Source organism: Salmo trutta, chromosome 40 (assembly GCF_901001165.1).
Source record: "Salmo trutta chromosome 40, fSalTru1.1, whole genome shotgun sequence".
NCBI classification, from domain to species: Eukaryota; Metazoa; Chordata; class Actinopteri; order Salmoniformes; family Salmonidae; genus Salmo; species Salmo trutta.
Window position 1 is genome coordinate 21,551,569 of NC_042996.1, and position 14,762 is coordinate 21,566,330.

General features: G+C 49.8%; 1 protein-coding gene across 1 annotated transcript; it reads left to right on the top strand.

The window, feature by feature from the left end:
* The first annotated feature begins 520 nt into the window (after positions 1–520).
* Positions 521–14,570, top strand: LOC115180186 (UPF0606 protein KIAA1549). Its single transcript, XM_029742063.1, has 21 exons — positions 521–620; positions 2,718–3,327; positions 3,520–4,148; positions 4,367–4,452; positions 4,950–5,118; positions 5,987–6,117; positions 6,256–6,442; positions 6,708–6,767; positions 6,924–7,078; positions 7,227–7,404; positions 7,629–7,813; positions 8,052–8,257; positions 8,341–8,471; positions 9,181–9,377; positions 9,467–9,711; positions 10,021–10,168; positions 10,325–10,627; positions 10,779–10,831; positions 10,920–11,047; positions 11,148–11,302; positions 11,491–14,570. Exons 1-21 carry the CDS (start codon positions 521–523, stop codon positions 11,716–11,718), a joined length of 4,284 nt encoding a protein of 1,427 aa, XP_029597923.1. The 3' UTR covers positions 11,719–14,570.
* The last annotated feature ends 192 nt before the right edge of the window (positions 14,571–14,762 follow it).

The window sequence follows — 14,762 nt, forward strand, 5'->3', positions numbered from 1 at the left end:
TACTGTGGGGAACTGTAAGAATGTCCGCTAGACGAGGTAGCCTAATGATAAAGATAGGATATACGCTGGGAATTGTCATGACCGACAGTATTATAGGTTAATTATGATACAACTAAATCCGTTGGCTATTTCAAAAAGGCCTAATAAATAAAGGAACCGCACAGGGGCCGTCGGATGTGTGAGATGCATGATGTTTGTTGGCAGACGTGGCCTAGTATAAGCCTCCCAATAATGGGGTCAGCCAGCTATCAAATGTGTCAGGACACTGGTAAGGCGTTGCTTTAGTAGCCTAGTTAAAAATAGGCATTAACCCATTCAATGTTTCTATACAATGAATATATTTTTATTATTCGGCCTTTATCTCAATAGATTTGTATTATTAGATATTTGCATATAGGGCCTCCTGGTCGCCAGAAAGCATGCAGTGATGATGCTATTGAGGAGAGATGGCATCGCACGTGTGTGATGTGACAACTAGCGTGCCATGGAGAGTCTGATTCTGATGAGCGCGTGTTCGAGGATGTGCCCCGGAGTCTCTCAGGGCCTGCGCACTAATTGCGCGCACCTGCTGGTAGCTTCCTTGCTGGTGTCCATGACGATGTCAAGCTCACCAGTTGCAGGTACGTGACATATAATTGTCTTACCCTCATAGGCATGGATGGCTGATAAGAATTACTGTTCACACCTGGTTTCATCAAGGTACACTGTGAGACAGGGCCAGTATTTGACTTTTCCTTGACTTTTATTTGACTTTCCCAGTATTTGACTTGCCCTTGACTTTTGGAGCTGGCCTTGGTGCTGAATGCACTAACTTCCATATTCCCCCCCATCTCGTCACTGGTCACCTAGTGTCTTTCTGTCCTTTTGACTCTGTCCATTCATCCTCCTCCATCTCTGTGACTCAGTTATATTGTCAGGGACAGATGGACAGTGGATGCCTACACACACAGTCATCCCTCAGCCAGTCCCACTCACTGGCCTTGAGGCATCACACACACATACGGCGCATACAAACACCCCCTCAAAGTCAAATATATCCTGACTTAAAATAAAGAAATCTGTGGGTGGCTGTGTGACAGGGGCAGACGGACTGCTGCCTGGTGATGAAGGATGTTTAGCACTGCTGATTGGATCATTGTCATCAAAGCAATGTGGATCGACCGAAGGGTGCTGCATGCTATTCTTAGAAACACAAGTCTTTTCTCTCAGCTATCTTCATTCCTGCAGTCTCGTTCTCTTTCTTTCTCCTCTCTCTCGATTACTCTTCCCCTCTCTACTTCTATTTCTCTGTATTTTTTTCTGCTCTCTCCATCACCAACTCCCTCTCTGTGTCAATGTAATGCGTGCGTGCGTGCGTGCGTGTGATTTGATCCTGCTGTTGGCTGGGACGCCTCTGAGCTGTGTGCGGTGTCTGCAGCATACCAATGAGCTCGCCACCACTCAGCACGTGACGCTGCCGCAATGCACGGCAGTGCCTAGTCAAGGCTAGGTGGAGGAGGCAGGGTGCTCGCCATAATGTAACTTACTATACTGCCGTGCGTGCGTGCGTGCGTGCGTGCGTGTGTGTGTGTGGGGGGATGGATGGATGAGGAGCAGGGATTTATTCTGTTTGAGTCAAGGTAACCAACCCAGAGTGGTTATCATACATCTGTACTATAGCGCTTTGTGATACAGTATATTGTGCATAAAATCATGATAAATGACCAGTGGCACTGGGTGTTTTTCAATGCCTATGTGTGCGTGTAAGACTCTTCGGTGTCCTGTTGAGTGACGATTGTGTGTGCAGGGCCGACCCTCCAAATATGAGACAGTCGGGGTCTCAACTTACTGCTGAGAGTTAGAATAGTAGAATACACAAGGTGCCATTTTGAAATTTGGTACTGCATCAGCAGTTTTCCTCTTATGTCAGTCACTCAATTAGCCCGTGTCGGCTAACATTTTAGCCAGCTATCTAAACCTTGTATGTAGTAATCATGCAGGGCGCGTGCCCAGGGGCCCTGACCTCCAGGGGGCCCCCATTGATTTGTTAGTCACTCACCCAGATATTGTATTAACATGGCTTAAGTCATACGGCAAAATGTGTGGAATTGCTGGAAATTGGCATTAAAACTGAAAAAAATTAACCTTTTAGCAAAATGTGTATAAATTGCAGGAAATTGGATTTTAAAACTGCAAAACTGCAAAAAAAAAAAATAATTTTACAAAATTTTACATTTTGCCCCATGACAAAATGTGTAAAATTGCAGAAAGATGTATATAAAACTGTCTCTATTCATGTCAAAATGTTTAAAATTGCAGAACTTTTTTATTTGTTTTGAGCCAAGAGGGGGAGACACAAATGTTTTGCCCATGAGATAGAGGTCACACAAGCAAATCTCGCTTAGGGCCCCTAAAAGGCTAGGGTCGGCTCTCTGTGTGTGTGTGTGAGAGAGCTCAGTGCTGGCCTCTATCCTCTGCTCATTGTATTCTCTAGATGGAGCTCAGCTTTAACTAGGTCTCTCAGCCACCAGCAGGGATTCTGCTCAGCCTGCTGTGTTCATACATTAATTTTAACCACGCACACATGTACACGGCCCTGCGAAAGACTAGCGTCCTGTCCAGGGAGCGTACTTGTACATCAAGCTGCCTCGCGCTACAGAAACAGGAGAGGCTCCTGCACTATGGGCCATTCTGGCCTGGACAGTCACATGTGTTGTGACTGTAGTTTTTCTCCACAGGCGGTGTGGACTCCAACGGAACGACAGCAACACGGTCCTCATCGCGGTCGTCATCGTCACCCTCTTCCAGATGGCCAGGCGCCACCCCACCCAAAGACACTAGTCACCATGGTAACACTGACGCTGCCTCAGTGGACGATGAAGCTCAGGGCATACATCTCCTCCTGAGACCCCCGGACCTGCTGTCCCCCAGCCACCCCCCTCCTCTGCCCCCCCACAGCCAGCCCACCCTCACCCCTCCCCCGCCCTGGGAGCACGCCCCCTCCCTAGAGGAGGCCTGGGAGTCCGGTGACTACCTGGAAACGCTCTCCTTCATGGGCCCAGAGGGGGAGGAACTGGCCCTGGCCACACCCTTACCCAGTCACACCTACGACCCTGACGACGGGGCCTCCTATGACACCTCCTTCCCCTCCCGCCCAACCCTCCCCCTGTCCTCCAGGCTCCTCCGACCCTATACGTCCCCCACCTCCCCCCTCCGGGAGGGTCTCCCCTTCACCCACCCTGCCCAGCCTGAGGGATACCCTCACTGGGATGAAGAAGACTATGACCTGGGGGACATCTTTCCTCTGGAGCCCACGGAGCTGCTGCTGCCGGATATGAACAGTCTGGAGTACTACACCAATCTGCTGGCCAGAGAGAGAGACGAGGAGAGGGAACGGGAGAGGGAGAGGGAACGGGAGAGAGAGAGGGAACGGGAGAGAGAGAGGGAAAGGGAGCGAGAACGGGAGAGAGAGAGGGAAAGGGAGCGAGAACGGGAGAGAGAGAGGGAAAAGGAGCGAGAACGGGAGAGAGACAGGGAAAGGGAGCGAGAACGGGAGAGAGACAGGGAGAGTGATAGGGAGAGGGATAGAGATGGAGCAAGAGACAGAGATAGAGAAATTGTCATCCCACCCCCAAAGACCACCCCCAAACTTGGCATCACACCCACCACTACCACAAAAACACACACACACACTCAGCCCACATCCCCCTCCCCTAGCACAGGGCCCCCTCCTGCCCGGGGCCACAAGCACCCCCTTGTCCCCTCAGCAGGTCCCACCCCTCCCCTGACCCTCTCACCCACTTTCTGGGATGGTCAGGGTACCCCCACCCCTGGAGTTAGACCCACCTCCAGAGTACCCCCTCAGCCTCCTGTTCCGCGGCCCAGAGTCCCCCCAGCTACCCCTGGCAGACACCCTCCACTGCCCCCATCTAACACCACCAGCCTGGCTCGCCCCCCCATGCTGCGACCTCCAGGGAGGGACCCCATAAAACCACCACCACCTGTGACCGAGGTCCCCAGCAACCGACCGACGACCACTACCAAGGGAACCACTGTTACCACGACAACCCCTGGCACCCTGGCGAGCATCACCCGGACTCCCCCAGCCCCTCCAGGACGCCAGTACCTGTGTAACGTCACCAAGCCTGACATGTACCTGGTCAGAGTGGGTAAGACACCACCAGTAGAACTCATATTGTAGATGGGGATGCATTACACTTTGCTCTACTGTTCAGGCCTGTCAATGTGTTGTGCTGGGATCTCATGGTCACCTGTTTTAAAGGGAACACATCCCTTGCTTAGCGTATAGCTTAGGAGTGTGTTTTCAAGGAATGTGTTGGCAATAGTTGAATGTAGGTTGTTTGAGGTTAAACCTGTCTCTTCCTAGTCCTGCCTAAGTCTGGCTCCACTGTGGGCTTTGGCCAGGTCAGGGACATCTTGAAGAGGGAGTTCAACCGCTCAGTGGAGTTGCAGGTAGGCCTACTATCAATACTCACTGGGGAAGCTTTGGGGAAAGAGCATGATTGTAATCATGAGATGCATTGCAGGAATGTGCAAATTTGCCCTTCACAAATGTCTTGAAAGCTACTCATGCCTGGCTTCCTTCTCCTCTCTCTCCCTCTGCTCTCTTCTCCCTCCCAACATCCTCTCCTCTACTCTCTCCCTCTGCTCTCTTCTCCCTCCCAACATCCTCTCCTTCTGCTCTCTTCTCCCTCCCAACATCCTCTCCTCTACTCTCTCCTTCTGCTCTCTTCTCCCTCCCAACATCCTCTCCCTCTGCTCTCTTCTCCCTCCCAACATCCTCTCCTCTACTCTCTCCTTCTGCTCTCTTCTCCCTCCCAACATCCTCTCCCTCTGCTCTCTTCTCCCTCCCAACATCCTCTCCTCTACTCTCTCCTTCTGCTCTCTTCTCCCTTCCAACCCCCCCTCTCTCTCCTCTCTCTCTCTCTCTCTCTCTCTTCTTCCGCCAGTTCCTGAGAACTCCGTCTAGCTTTGCGTTCCGTGTTGTGGCGGGACCTCTGATCTTCACCGCCATGTCTGTCGTCAACGCTCTGCGCCAATCAACACAAAGCTCCTCCTTGTTCCTCACTGTCTCACCCCTCTACGTCATACCTGAACACAAGTACCAGATACACTCTGGTAGGAACCTCTCTCTCTCTCGCTCTCTCTCTCTCCCTCTCTCTGGCATATATGAATTAATCCTGCTATAGGACTCATTGCGACCAGCAGGTCAAACGAACGACTAAAATGAACGAGTCACTCAGAAAAACGAATCACATATGATTCGTTTTTCTGAGTGACTCGTTCATTTTAATCGTTCGCTTGACCTGCTGGTCGCAATGAGTCCTATAGCAGGATTGATACACGCTCCTCCGGCTCAGCGGCTCCAGAGAGATGGTGGTTAGACCACGTGTCTGTCATATATTGGCACATGGAAGTAGCTCATGATGCAGGCAGCGTAGAGAAGAAAAATACATGTTCAGAACTGATCACTGATCTCCCGAATGAACTGAATGTTGTGATGACACCGCTTTGTAGAACCAAAACATACACCGCCTCTGCTCAACCAATTTGAATTGTTTAGGGGGCCGCAGTTTGAACGATATTGTGCTCATCACCCTCATGGCAGTCAAGCAATGCATTCCGCCAGGAGTCGTATGCCTAGCAATCTACAAATAGACATAGTTTAAATCAAACTTTTACAAGTCTGTCACAAAATGCAGCTCCAATAAGCCCCCCCTATGGTGAACAATGTGAACTAGAGGCTTGTAAAATCATGACTTGAGTTTTCAGTTCATCGTTGGCTGGTAGGGGGTCCTGCATGCTCTGGGCATTACTAACTCAAATGAACTGAATTAGTCGAAAGATTTGTCCTTTTGACTGAACGAGTCAAAGTTCTGAGCCGAACTTCCCATCGCCAGTGTGTGTGTGTGCGTGTTTTAGTGCTGCATTGGACAATGTGTGTGTACTGTCAGTGTGATTAATCTATAATGTGTGTGTTTTCTAGTGCTGCAGTTTGTGCCCGGTCACGTGGATGTGCGCGTGTGTAACTTTAGTGAGCGAGTGGAGAGAGGACTGCTGATGGCCTACACAGAGACACGCAGGCGCGCACATGAATTTGGCAACGTTACTGTACAGGTAAGAGTCGTAGCCGTGAAAGTGTGTGTACTGGCCATTTACTTGGGTAGGTTCAGCGGAGCTGAGGAAAGAGATTCAGATCAATCAAAAAGTTTGTCAATCTGTAACGTGTGTGTGTGTGTGTGTGTTTACCTCCAGCTTCTGAACATCACCATGGGTCAGGCCAAGCAGCAGGGTGACCAGAAGGTTCCGGTGGACATCACGTTTGCGTTGCATGATGGGCGGGGCTACCTGTTGGGGTCCGAGGTCAGCGGTCACCTGAGACACCTAAGCACGGTGGAGTTCAGCTTCTACCTGGGTTTCCCTGCGCTGCAGATCGCTGAACGTAAGTCACACACACACACACACACACCACACACACATCTCATCTACCCCTCACTGACACTACACGCACACCCCATCTATACACCAGTTACTATCCCACACATGCATGTGCACACACACACTGATACACTCTCACACCTGGGTGCTGTTTGTAGCATCCTGACCATATGCATGTACAGTACTCACACACATACCCATTCTAAATGAGTTACTTGCCCCACGGACATCAGTGAGTAACCTGATGGTATCTTATCCATCCTCTCCAGCCTTCCATTACCCCGAGCTGAACGTTTCTCACCATCTACGCTCTTCCTGGGTCCGCACAGGTACCAATTTGTGCTTCGGGACTTTCAGACTTAAGCTCAATATTGAGAGAGTGACGGTGCTAGAGCTGCATGCTTGTGTTTGTGTGTTGCAGTCATGATGGCCATTTTTGAGAAGTGCATTAGTGTTGAGTGTCTGTGTGTGTGTGTGTATTGCAGTGTTACTGGGTGTCCAGGAGCAGACGGTGACTGAGCGGAGCTTCAAGGCTCGTCTGGAGCGCCGTCTGGCCCTGCTGCTGGAGGAGGGGCTAGGGGAGGGGAGTAAACAACCCCGCTGGAAGAGATCCACGGCCGTGGGCAACAACAGCTTACAGGTACTCAACACACTTATACAATCTCACACCCACTATGGGTGCTGTTTGTAGCATCCTTACCACATGCACATGCTGCACTCACCCACACACTACACTACACACACACAACACACACACACACACTCTGACTCCATGGTGTTATCTCCAGGTGGTGCGTGTGTCGAGGCTGGCAGGTTCAGGGCGAACTCTGGAAGTGGTGTATTTCGTGGAGGGACCAGAGGGGGAGAGAGTCCCTGCTGATGCCACCGCTGCCACCCTCAACCGCCTGGAGCTGCAACGGGCTGCCATCGTACTGGGGCACCGCGTCCAGAGACCTCTTGCCCAACGTGAGTCTATGCATGCGACCGTGCGTGTGTGAGTGTGTGTTCGTGCACCAGCGGGTGGCCGCATGTGCACTTGTGTATGTGGGATTTCGATAAGTAGTATTCAGTGATTCGCAATGTATGCCCATGCAGGTTGGCTGCACTCATTTCGTAATGTACAGTAGCATATTGCTTAAATAAAAGTGTAAGCTGATTGTATATGTACATCCTGTACTTGTCTTCTGTAGCTGTGGAGACCCTGACAGTGCCCCCGTCTGAGACTCAGAGCAGCAGTGTCTGGCTGATTGTGGGGGTGGTGGTGCCTGTCCTGCTGGCTATCTTCATCATCATCATCCTCTACTGGAAACTGTGCGGCTCGGAGAAGCTGGAGTTCCAGCCTGATGCCATCAATACCATCCAGCAGAGACAGAAGGTCAGGGGTGAAGGGTTGAGGTAGAGGGTCGATCTAGATGGGGGACTGGATTTGTTATCTGACTGGAATTGCATCATAATAAGAAGGGCATAAGGCTGTAGTCATGCATACATACAGGTCTTGATGTCCTTGGATCTCTACTTGTTCCACCCTTTTCTCTCTCCCCATCTCATCTTTTCTTTCTCCCCTCGTTCTGTCTCCCTCTCGTTCTGTCCCCCCCCCCCCCCCCCCCCCCCAGCTCCAGGCTCCAAGTGTGAAAGGGTTTGACTTTGCCAAGCTCCACCTGGGGCAGCACAGTAAGGATGACATCATGGTGATCCAGGAGCCTGGTGCCCTCCCTGTGCCCATCAAAGAGGCCACCCCTTCTGAGGGAGGGGATCTCAACACTCCCAAATCCAAGGGCTCCTCCACCAAGGCTGCCCGCGCTAACCGCCGTAGGGGGAGGTTGGTAACACATCCACACGCAGGGATGCATCCACACTAACCCACAAACCCACACTAACTGCTGTTTTTCTCTGATTGGCCAGACTGTCCCCGTCAGATGGTGACTCGTTAGGTAGCGACCAATCGAGTGGCAGGGAGTCTGCAGAGGAGACCACCAGACATGTGGGCACGCCCCACGAGGGGAAACCGCACCGGAACAAAACGCCCAAGAATGGCAAGAGACACGGCCATTTGTCTTTACCCGAGGCCTTATTCATAACATTCTGATAAAAATGTACCATAATAGAACAAACTGGATTCTTTGTCATGTAGATTAGAATGAGGAATCAGGTCATCTCTACATGTATACTGTTCTATCTACAACGGCCATGCTGAAACAGAGGAGAATAAGTGGTAGAGGGAGAGATTGTGTGAATGAGAGAGTGCGAGTGTGTATATGTGTGTGTGTGTGTGTGCGTGCGTGTGTCCTAGAGAGAGCTATGCGCTGAATCAGCAGGAGAACAACTGATTAAAGGAGTTGCATCAAAGAGAAAAACAAAGGGAGAGCGAGAAAGGGAGAGAAAGAGGTAGTGAGAAGGAGCAGGGAAAGAGGAGTGCAGGAAAGAATGCAGGATGGAGAGAGAGAGTGGTTGAGGGGAGGGAGCAGAAGCGGAGGGGAGAAAAAGCTTGCAATGTGAACATGTCCTGAATCGCTCTCTCTGATCACCAAGTGATAATGCTTCTTGCCCCCTCCCCCTCTCTGTCTCTCTCGCCTCCTTTCTATTTGTTCTGGCCTGGATCATAGGGAGGAATAAGATGGGAAAGTCCTCGCTTCATGTTGAGTGGTTCAGTAAAGCTGCAGCTTGCCAGGAAGAACCCAGTTTAGTGCTACAGTATTACTACAGTTTACCTTACTCTCTTTCTCCCTCTCTCCCTCTCCCCAGTCCCTCCCACAGGCAGTGGTCCAGATGAGCTGCTCTCCTCTTCCTCCATCTTTGACCACGTGGATCGTCTGTCCCGAGGCTCGTCTGACGGCAGGGGTCGCCAGGCCAACAAGGTCCAGCTGATTGCCATGCAGCCCCGGCCCAGCCCACCACAACACTCACACAGCCCCACCATCACAGAGAGGGTCAGTGCAGAGGTGAGAATACACACTATTACACACACATCTAGCTCACACACACACACACACACACACTCCTTAACATCTTGGTGTGTGTGTTTATCTAGGTGGCTCTGAGACATAAGTCGGAGATCGAGCACCACAGGAACAAGCTGCGTCAGCGGGCTAAGAGGCGGGGCCAGTGTGAGTTCCCCTCTATGGATGACATCCTGGATGCCTTCGGGCAGGCGCAGGAGGAAGCGGGGCAGGGAGGGTGTCCCCAGCGCCTCTACAGCTCAGCCCATGACCACATGGACAGCATCCTGCACCCCGACCACCCCTCGCCCCCCACCCCAGGGGAATCCAGGAAGAGGTGAGATGGTCATACATACTCAAACTCTTAGTCTTACCTCCATGGTCAACTTGTTTCACAAATACCTCCCACTAACATCAGGTGGTTTTCATTCTTTGTATCAAGATTCTCCTTTTCGTTCTTCTGCATAGACCTCTAGATAGAAGATATTTGCATCCCTTGTACACGGTTTCGCTGTAGATCCCAATGAATAGTCACGCTGAATATGTGTGACCGATCCGTATTAGTGTATGAATGAGGCTGTGACGACTCCGTTGTATGAATGAGGCTGTGACTAATCTGTGCCGATGTGTTTCCCTGCCCTGCCAGGGGGAGGCGCTCTCCTCGGGGCCGGCGGAGGCAGCAGGGGAACGGCAGTCTGCCAGACACAGACAGACTGACGGACAGAGACCGCCTGCTCACAGACCACAGCGCCACCTACAGGAAATACCCTGGACTCAACAATGTGGCCTACATGGTGAGACACACACACTATGCGCATACTGTGTGTGTGTGTAGGTGCGCATAGTGTGTGTGTAGGTGCGCATAATATGTGTGTCTCACCATGTAGGCCACACACACACACCATATACATGCTCACTCACACTTCTTCCTCCTCTTCTCTCTCCTCCAGTCCGACCCGGACCTACCTCCAGACCAGGGCAGCCCCTCCCCTAACGACGAGGTGTTTGACCACGCCCCTCCCCCGCCCCCCTACGTGCCCCCCCAGCCGTCCATCGAAGAGGCGCGGCAGCAGATGCACACCCTGTTGGACGATGCCTTCGCCCTGGTGTCGCCGTCCTCCCAGGGCAGCGTCAGTGTCGGGGTCACGCAGGTCAGCCCCGCCCTGCCGAGCCCCTCTCCCTCCCCACAGACACACCCATCCCGCCAGTGGGGCTCCTACCCCTCAGCCCCCACACACAGCCCCTTCTCTGCGGTAAGAGTGTGTGTTTGTGCGTACTCCCAGGGTCTCTTCTGTGAAGTATGAATCATACTGTCTCTCTCAACCTCTCAGCTTCTCTCCCTATTTTGCATCTACATGTTTCTCCTCTCTCTCTATATATGTTCTCTCCACTCTTCCTGTCCAGAGGTATGCAGAGTTGGGGATGTCTCCCTCGTCAATACAGGGCCTGTTGCAGAGGTGAGACAGATGTTACTATACTACCCAAGCTGAAGTACATTCAGTGAATGTCAGCATTTCTAAAATCTGGTGTATGTGTGTGTTTCAGGCAGGGCCTGGGTTCAGGGGCCTATGTTGCTGCGGAGGAGCAGCTGCAGGATTCTGTCTACGCCAACAGGGGCCAGTATGAAGAGCCTCCCTCCTCCTCCAGACCTCGGCCTGTTGGGGGAAGCACAGGTAAAGGCACCGTGTGTGTGTTAATTGGGATTAATGTGTGTATTCTAAGTGTATAATGTGTGTAGCTAATTACTTACATATGGTGTGTTTGTGTTCTCAGGTGCTCAGCTGCATCACCTGACTCAGGTGGGCTTGTCGAGCCGGATCAGTGCGTACCCTGGGGTGGGCCGCAGCGTCTCTGGGCCAACAGGCTCCAGCTGGAACCAGCAGCCTTTAGACCAGGACCTCTCCAGACCCGAAGCCAGCAGGGAGACTGTGAGTCAGACTACATGATGACCAACAGGGACAGCATGAGACTGTATTGGGCGGACCACATGTCAGAGATGAAGAGAAACATTTGTTTTCCAGAGGAGTAATCTAGTTTACAGAGAAGTAATTTGATCTCTCTCTCATCCTATCTCTCTCACTCTTACCCTGTCTCGGATCTATCTCCCTCTCTTTAGGTGCTGTCGTTCCCTGAGTTCTCCTCCTCCGCTGTGTTTCAGATGCCCAGCTCCTCTCTGGGAGACCATTCTGTCCCCCCAATGCTCCTGGCCCCTCCCACTCCAGAGTTCTCCCTAGACGAGTCCTCCCCCTCAGCCCAAAGCTCCGCCTCCCTCATCAAGGCCATCAGGGAGGAGCTACGACGGCTCGCCCAGAAACAGGTTGCTGTGGCGGGCAGTTACTCCTAGACCAGTGTGAGCCCCGACCCCATAACTGGTCATAACTACTGACTCTAAACTGGTCCGAACCAGTTTGAACTACTCATCCTAAGCAAGTATGGACCGACCGGAACCACTACCGCAAACTAGTTTGAAACAGTCAAAACCACTTTCCCTAAACTGGTATATAGAGGCTCATATTGCTATTCATAAGCTGTTCTGAACAAGACTGAGCCAGTCTGCAACAGATACGATTTCCTTACAACAATAACATCACGGTTCTTTACAGGGTTCTCCTCTCTGTAAAGGTTCCTCGTTCGACAGCACAGTGTTTCCACTGGACAGGAGGATCGAGTTTGTTTTCTTCAGAGTTCCATAGAAATGCTTCCGTGAGAGGGTCCGTCTCTGCCCTTCCTGACCTCCTGTATGTGGTGCTAAACCCCAGCCCAATGTCTCCTGTCATTAAGTTAACCACGCATTGCCTTCAACACACATTCATCATCAACCATATTGGTGAGGTCTTGCACTGTAGAGAGAGCTGGAGTATAGTATACTGTGGGCATGGGGGGACTTGAATATACAGATGAAAAAAGTATATAAAAATGAAAATATTAGCAGATATAAAAATCCCAAATGAGCACAATAGGAATTAATAAGGGTGACCAATGGAGTATTGAAATTGTATTTATTTTTTATTGCTCTGAAAGTACACTTTAAATCCTTTATTTTGTTCAAAAGAAGAGGAAAAAAGACCAATACTGTTTGGATGTTCTATGGCTGTATTCTCCCTGTGTTTGCGCTCACTGTTGCCATGGATCTGATCATAACGTTGTTTATCGCAGTGGAGACGTCGCTTAGCATAGTCGCTCCCTGCTCGTGTGTTCATGTGTTGACGGTACAAAAATGAAGAAAAAACAACAACATGGATTTGCAGATATAATGTGTGTGTATATATATATAGCTCTTTTCAGTAGGTGTCAAAAGACTTGACATGGCATAACCTATCCCATCCACCACCAATGTGACCTTCTGCGGCAGAACAAAGGCATTTCTGGGGTGACGATTGACTGTTAAATTGTGATAGTGTTTCTCTTGTGAAATTCAAGATTGAAATAGGAATGATTTTATACAATGGTGTGAACATCGACAAACGTGTTGCAAAGGTGATTTAAATTTGGGAATTTTGATGGGGTGGTTTATAGCAAGTGGAAAAACACCAAGTCCAATTTCCCCCAAATAGATTCCTTTCTTCATCTCCTTTCCTTGGTCAGCTCTTATCCGAATGGATGTAAAGGTGAACCTCTCGAAGGAGGTGGATTTAGGAAACAAAGCTATTTAGGACAAATGGACATACTATACTGTAGTAGTTGGTGGGTTTGGTGGTGGTTATGAAGTGCTCTTTGTCTCCATCTGCTGGTAGTATGGCTGCATGGCTGGCTTCCATCTCTGCTTCAGGCTGTTTTTCTCTGTGGTCTTATTGTATTGGGTTTGGTCAATGGTCAGTAATGTGTGGGTTTGTGCAGGTGAGAGAAGGTTTGCCCATACAGCACTGTGCTCTAGCTATCTACAGCATGTTGACTATGTTTGAGGCTTCGGCTAGCTAGCTATTAGTGATGTGACAGTTAATTGTTGTCTTCTCTCAGGCATGCTGCTAAAATAAGAACTATTTTTTTTCTTAAACAAAAGTTAAACTGAAGAGTTGTAACACAAGTAAAGCGTGAGAAGTGCCATCCGAACATGATCCATCCAAGCACATAATACATCATGATAATCAAGCAGTAGAAAATATACACTATGTTGGTGTGATTCTGTTATACTCTTGTTTTGCCTTTTCTAATAATATTTTTGAACCTAAAATTAAAGTTGCTAACAATAAATATAGTATATAAAAGAAAATAAATATAAGCGTAAAATATGTCAAACTATTTTATCTGTGATTGCTCAATTATATGGACAACCTTCCAACAGAAGGACTAACACATCATCTCCCTGTGGACCAATCCTGATTCAGAACTCTTCATCTGCTGGGATTTATAACCTTCCTGATTGGACCTAGTACATGTCAATAAGGCTGTGGGATTATACAGAGAGCGGAGTCACAGATGTGTGTGTGTGTGTGTGCGCGGACGACAAACCGATTCACCTGGTGCTACTAAGTAACAGACCCCTCACTCCCTCCGTACAGGGGGTTGGAGTGTGTTGATGTCTCCTCAGTCTAACAGCATCTCACACACAGCCTACACAGACACGGGGAGCACAGACACACCGATGTTGATTTGATATTCCTATCTAAAAAGATAGGATTCTCTTGTCACTTCAAGCTCTGGACTTTGAGTAGCTGCGGCGTCTCCTGAATGTTTTCTAGATCTGCGTTTTCATAGTTCTGTGTTTTCTAGATCTGTGATTCTCTGTGTGTGTCTCCAGAGTGTCGGAGCAGGTGTGCTGTTGGCCCTGATATCATACCCCTTATACTCTGTCCCCAGAGGGTATGTGTTTTGTTTACTTTTGAGACTGGGGCGGGCTCATCTATAGGCCACACCATGGGGCGTATCTTTGACGGCGTAGTAGACGCTCGGGTGTATTGAATGTCAGACGAGGGTGGGGTTCCTGCCCGACTAGAATCACAGACGTTGCATTCCGTCAACCAATGGTCGCATGCCACGTCATCGACTGCTCAGTCAAAATCATATGTTGTGGTTAACTGGTATGTTAAACACCTATCCAGCTGTTGTGAAGTCTGCAATGTTGTCGGGCAGGACCACCAATACCTGTTTTACAGCTCTCTCACCTTCCCACCTCTCTCCTTCTGAGCTGCATCCCTGTGGTGTATTGAGTCTGAATGATATGTAAATCAAACATTAAAGAAATGTGTTTAAACTCGGCCTTTGCTATCTTCATTTTTTTTCTCTACAAAAGTGTAAAAATTCTAGTATTTTAGTTGCTGGTACCTTTGTTGTTGTTGTAAAGATTAGCTAAGGCTTGCAGGTGAGTGCAGCTGTGGAACAGAAGTCCTTCTGTTTAGTTTTGCACCTCCTTCCCAATTCTGATAACTGATACCTAACCCTTTTGTCCCT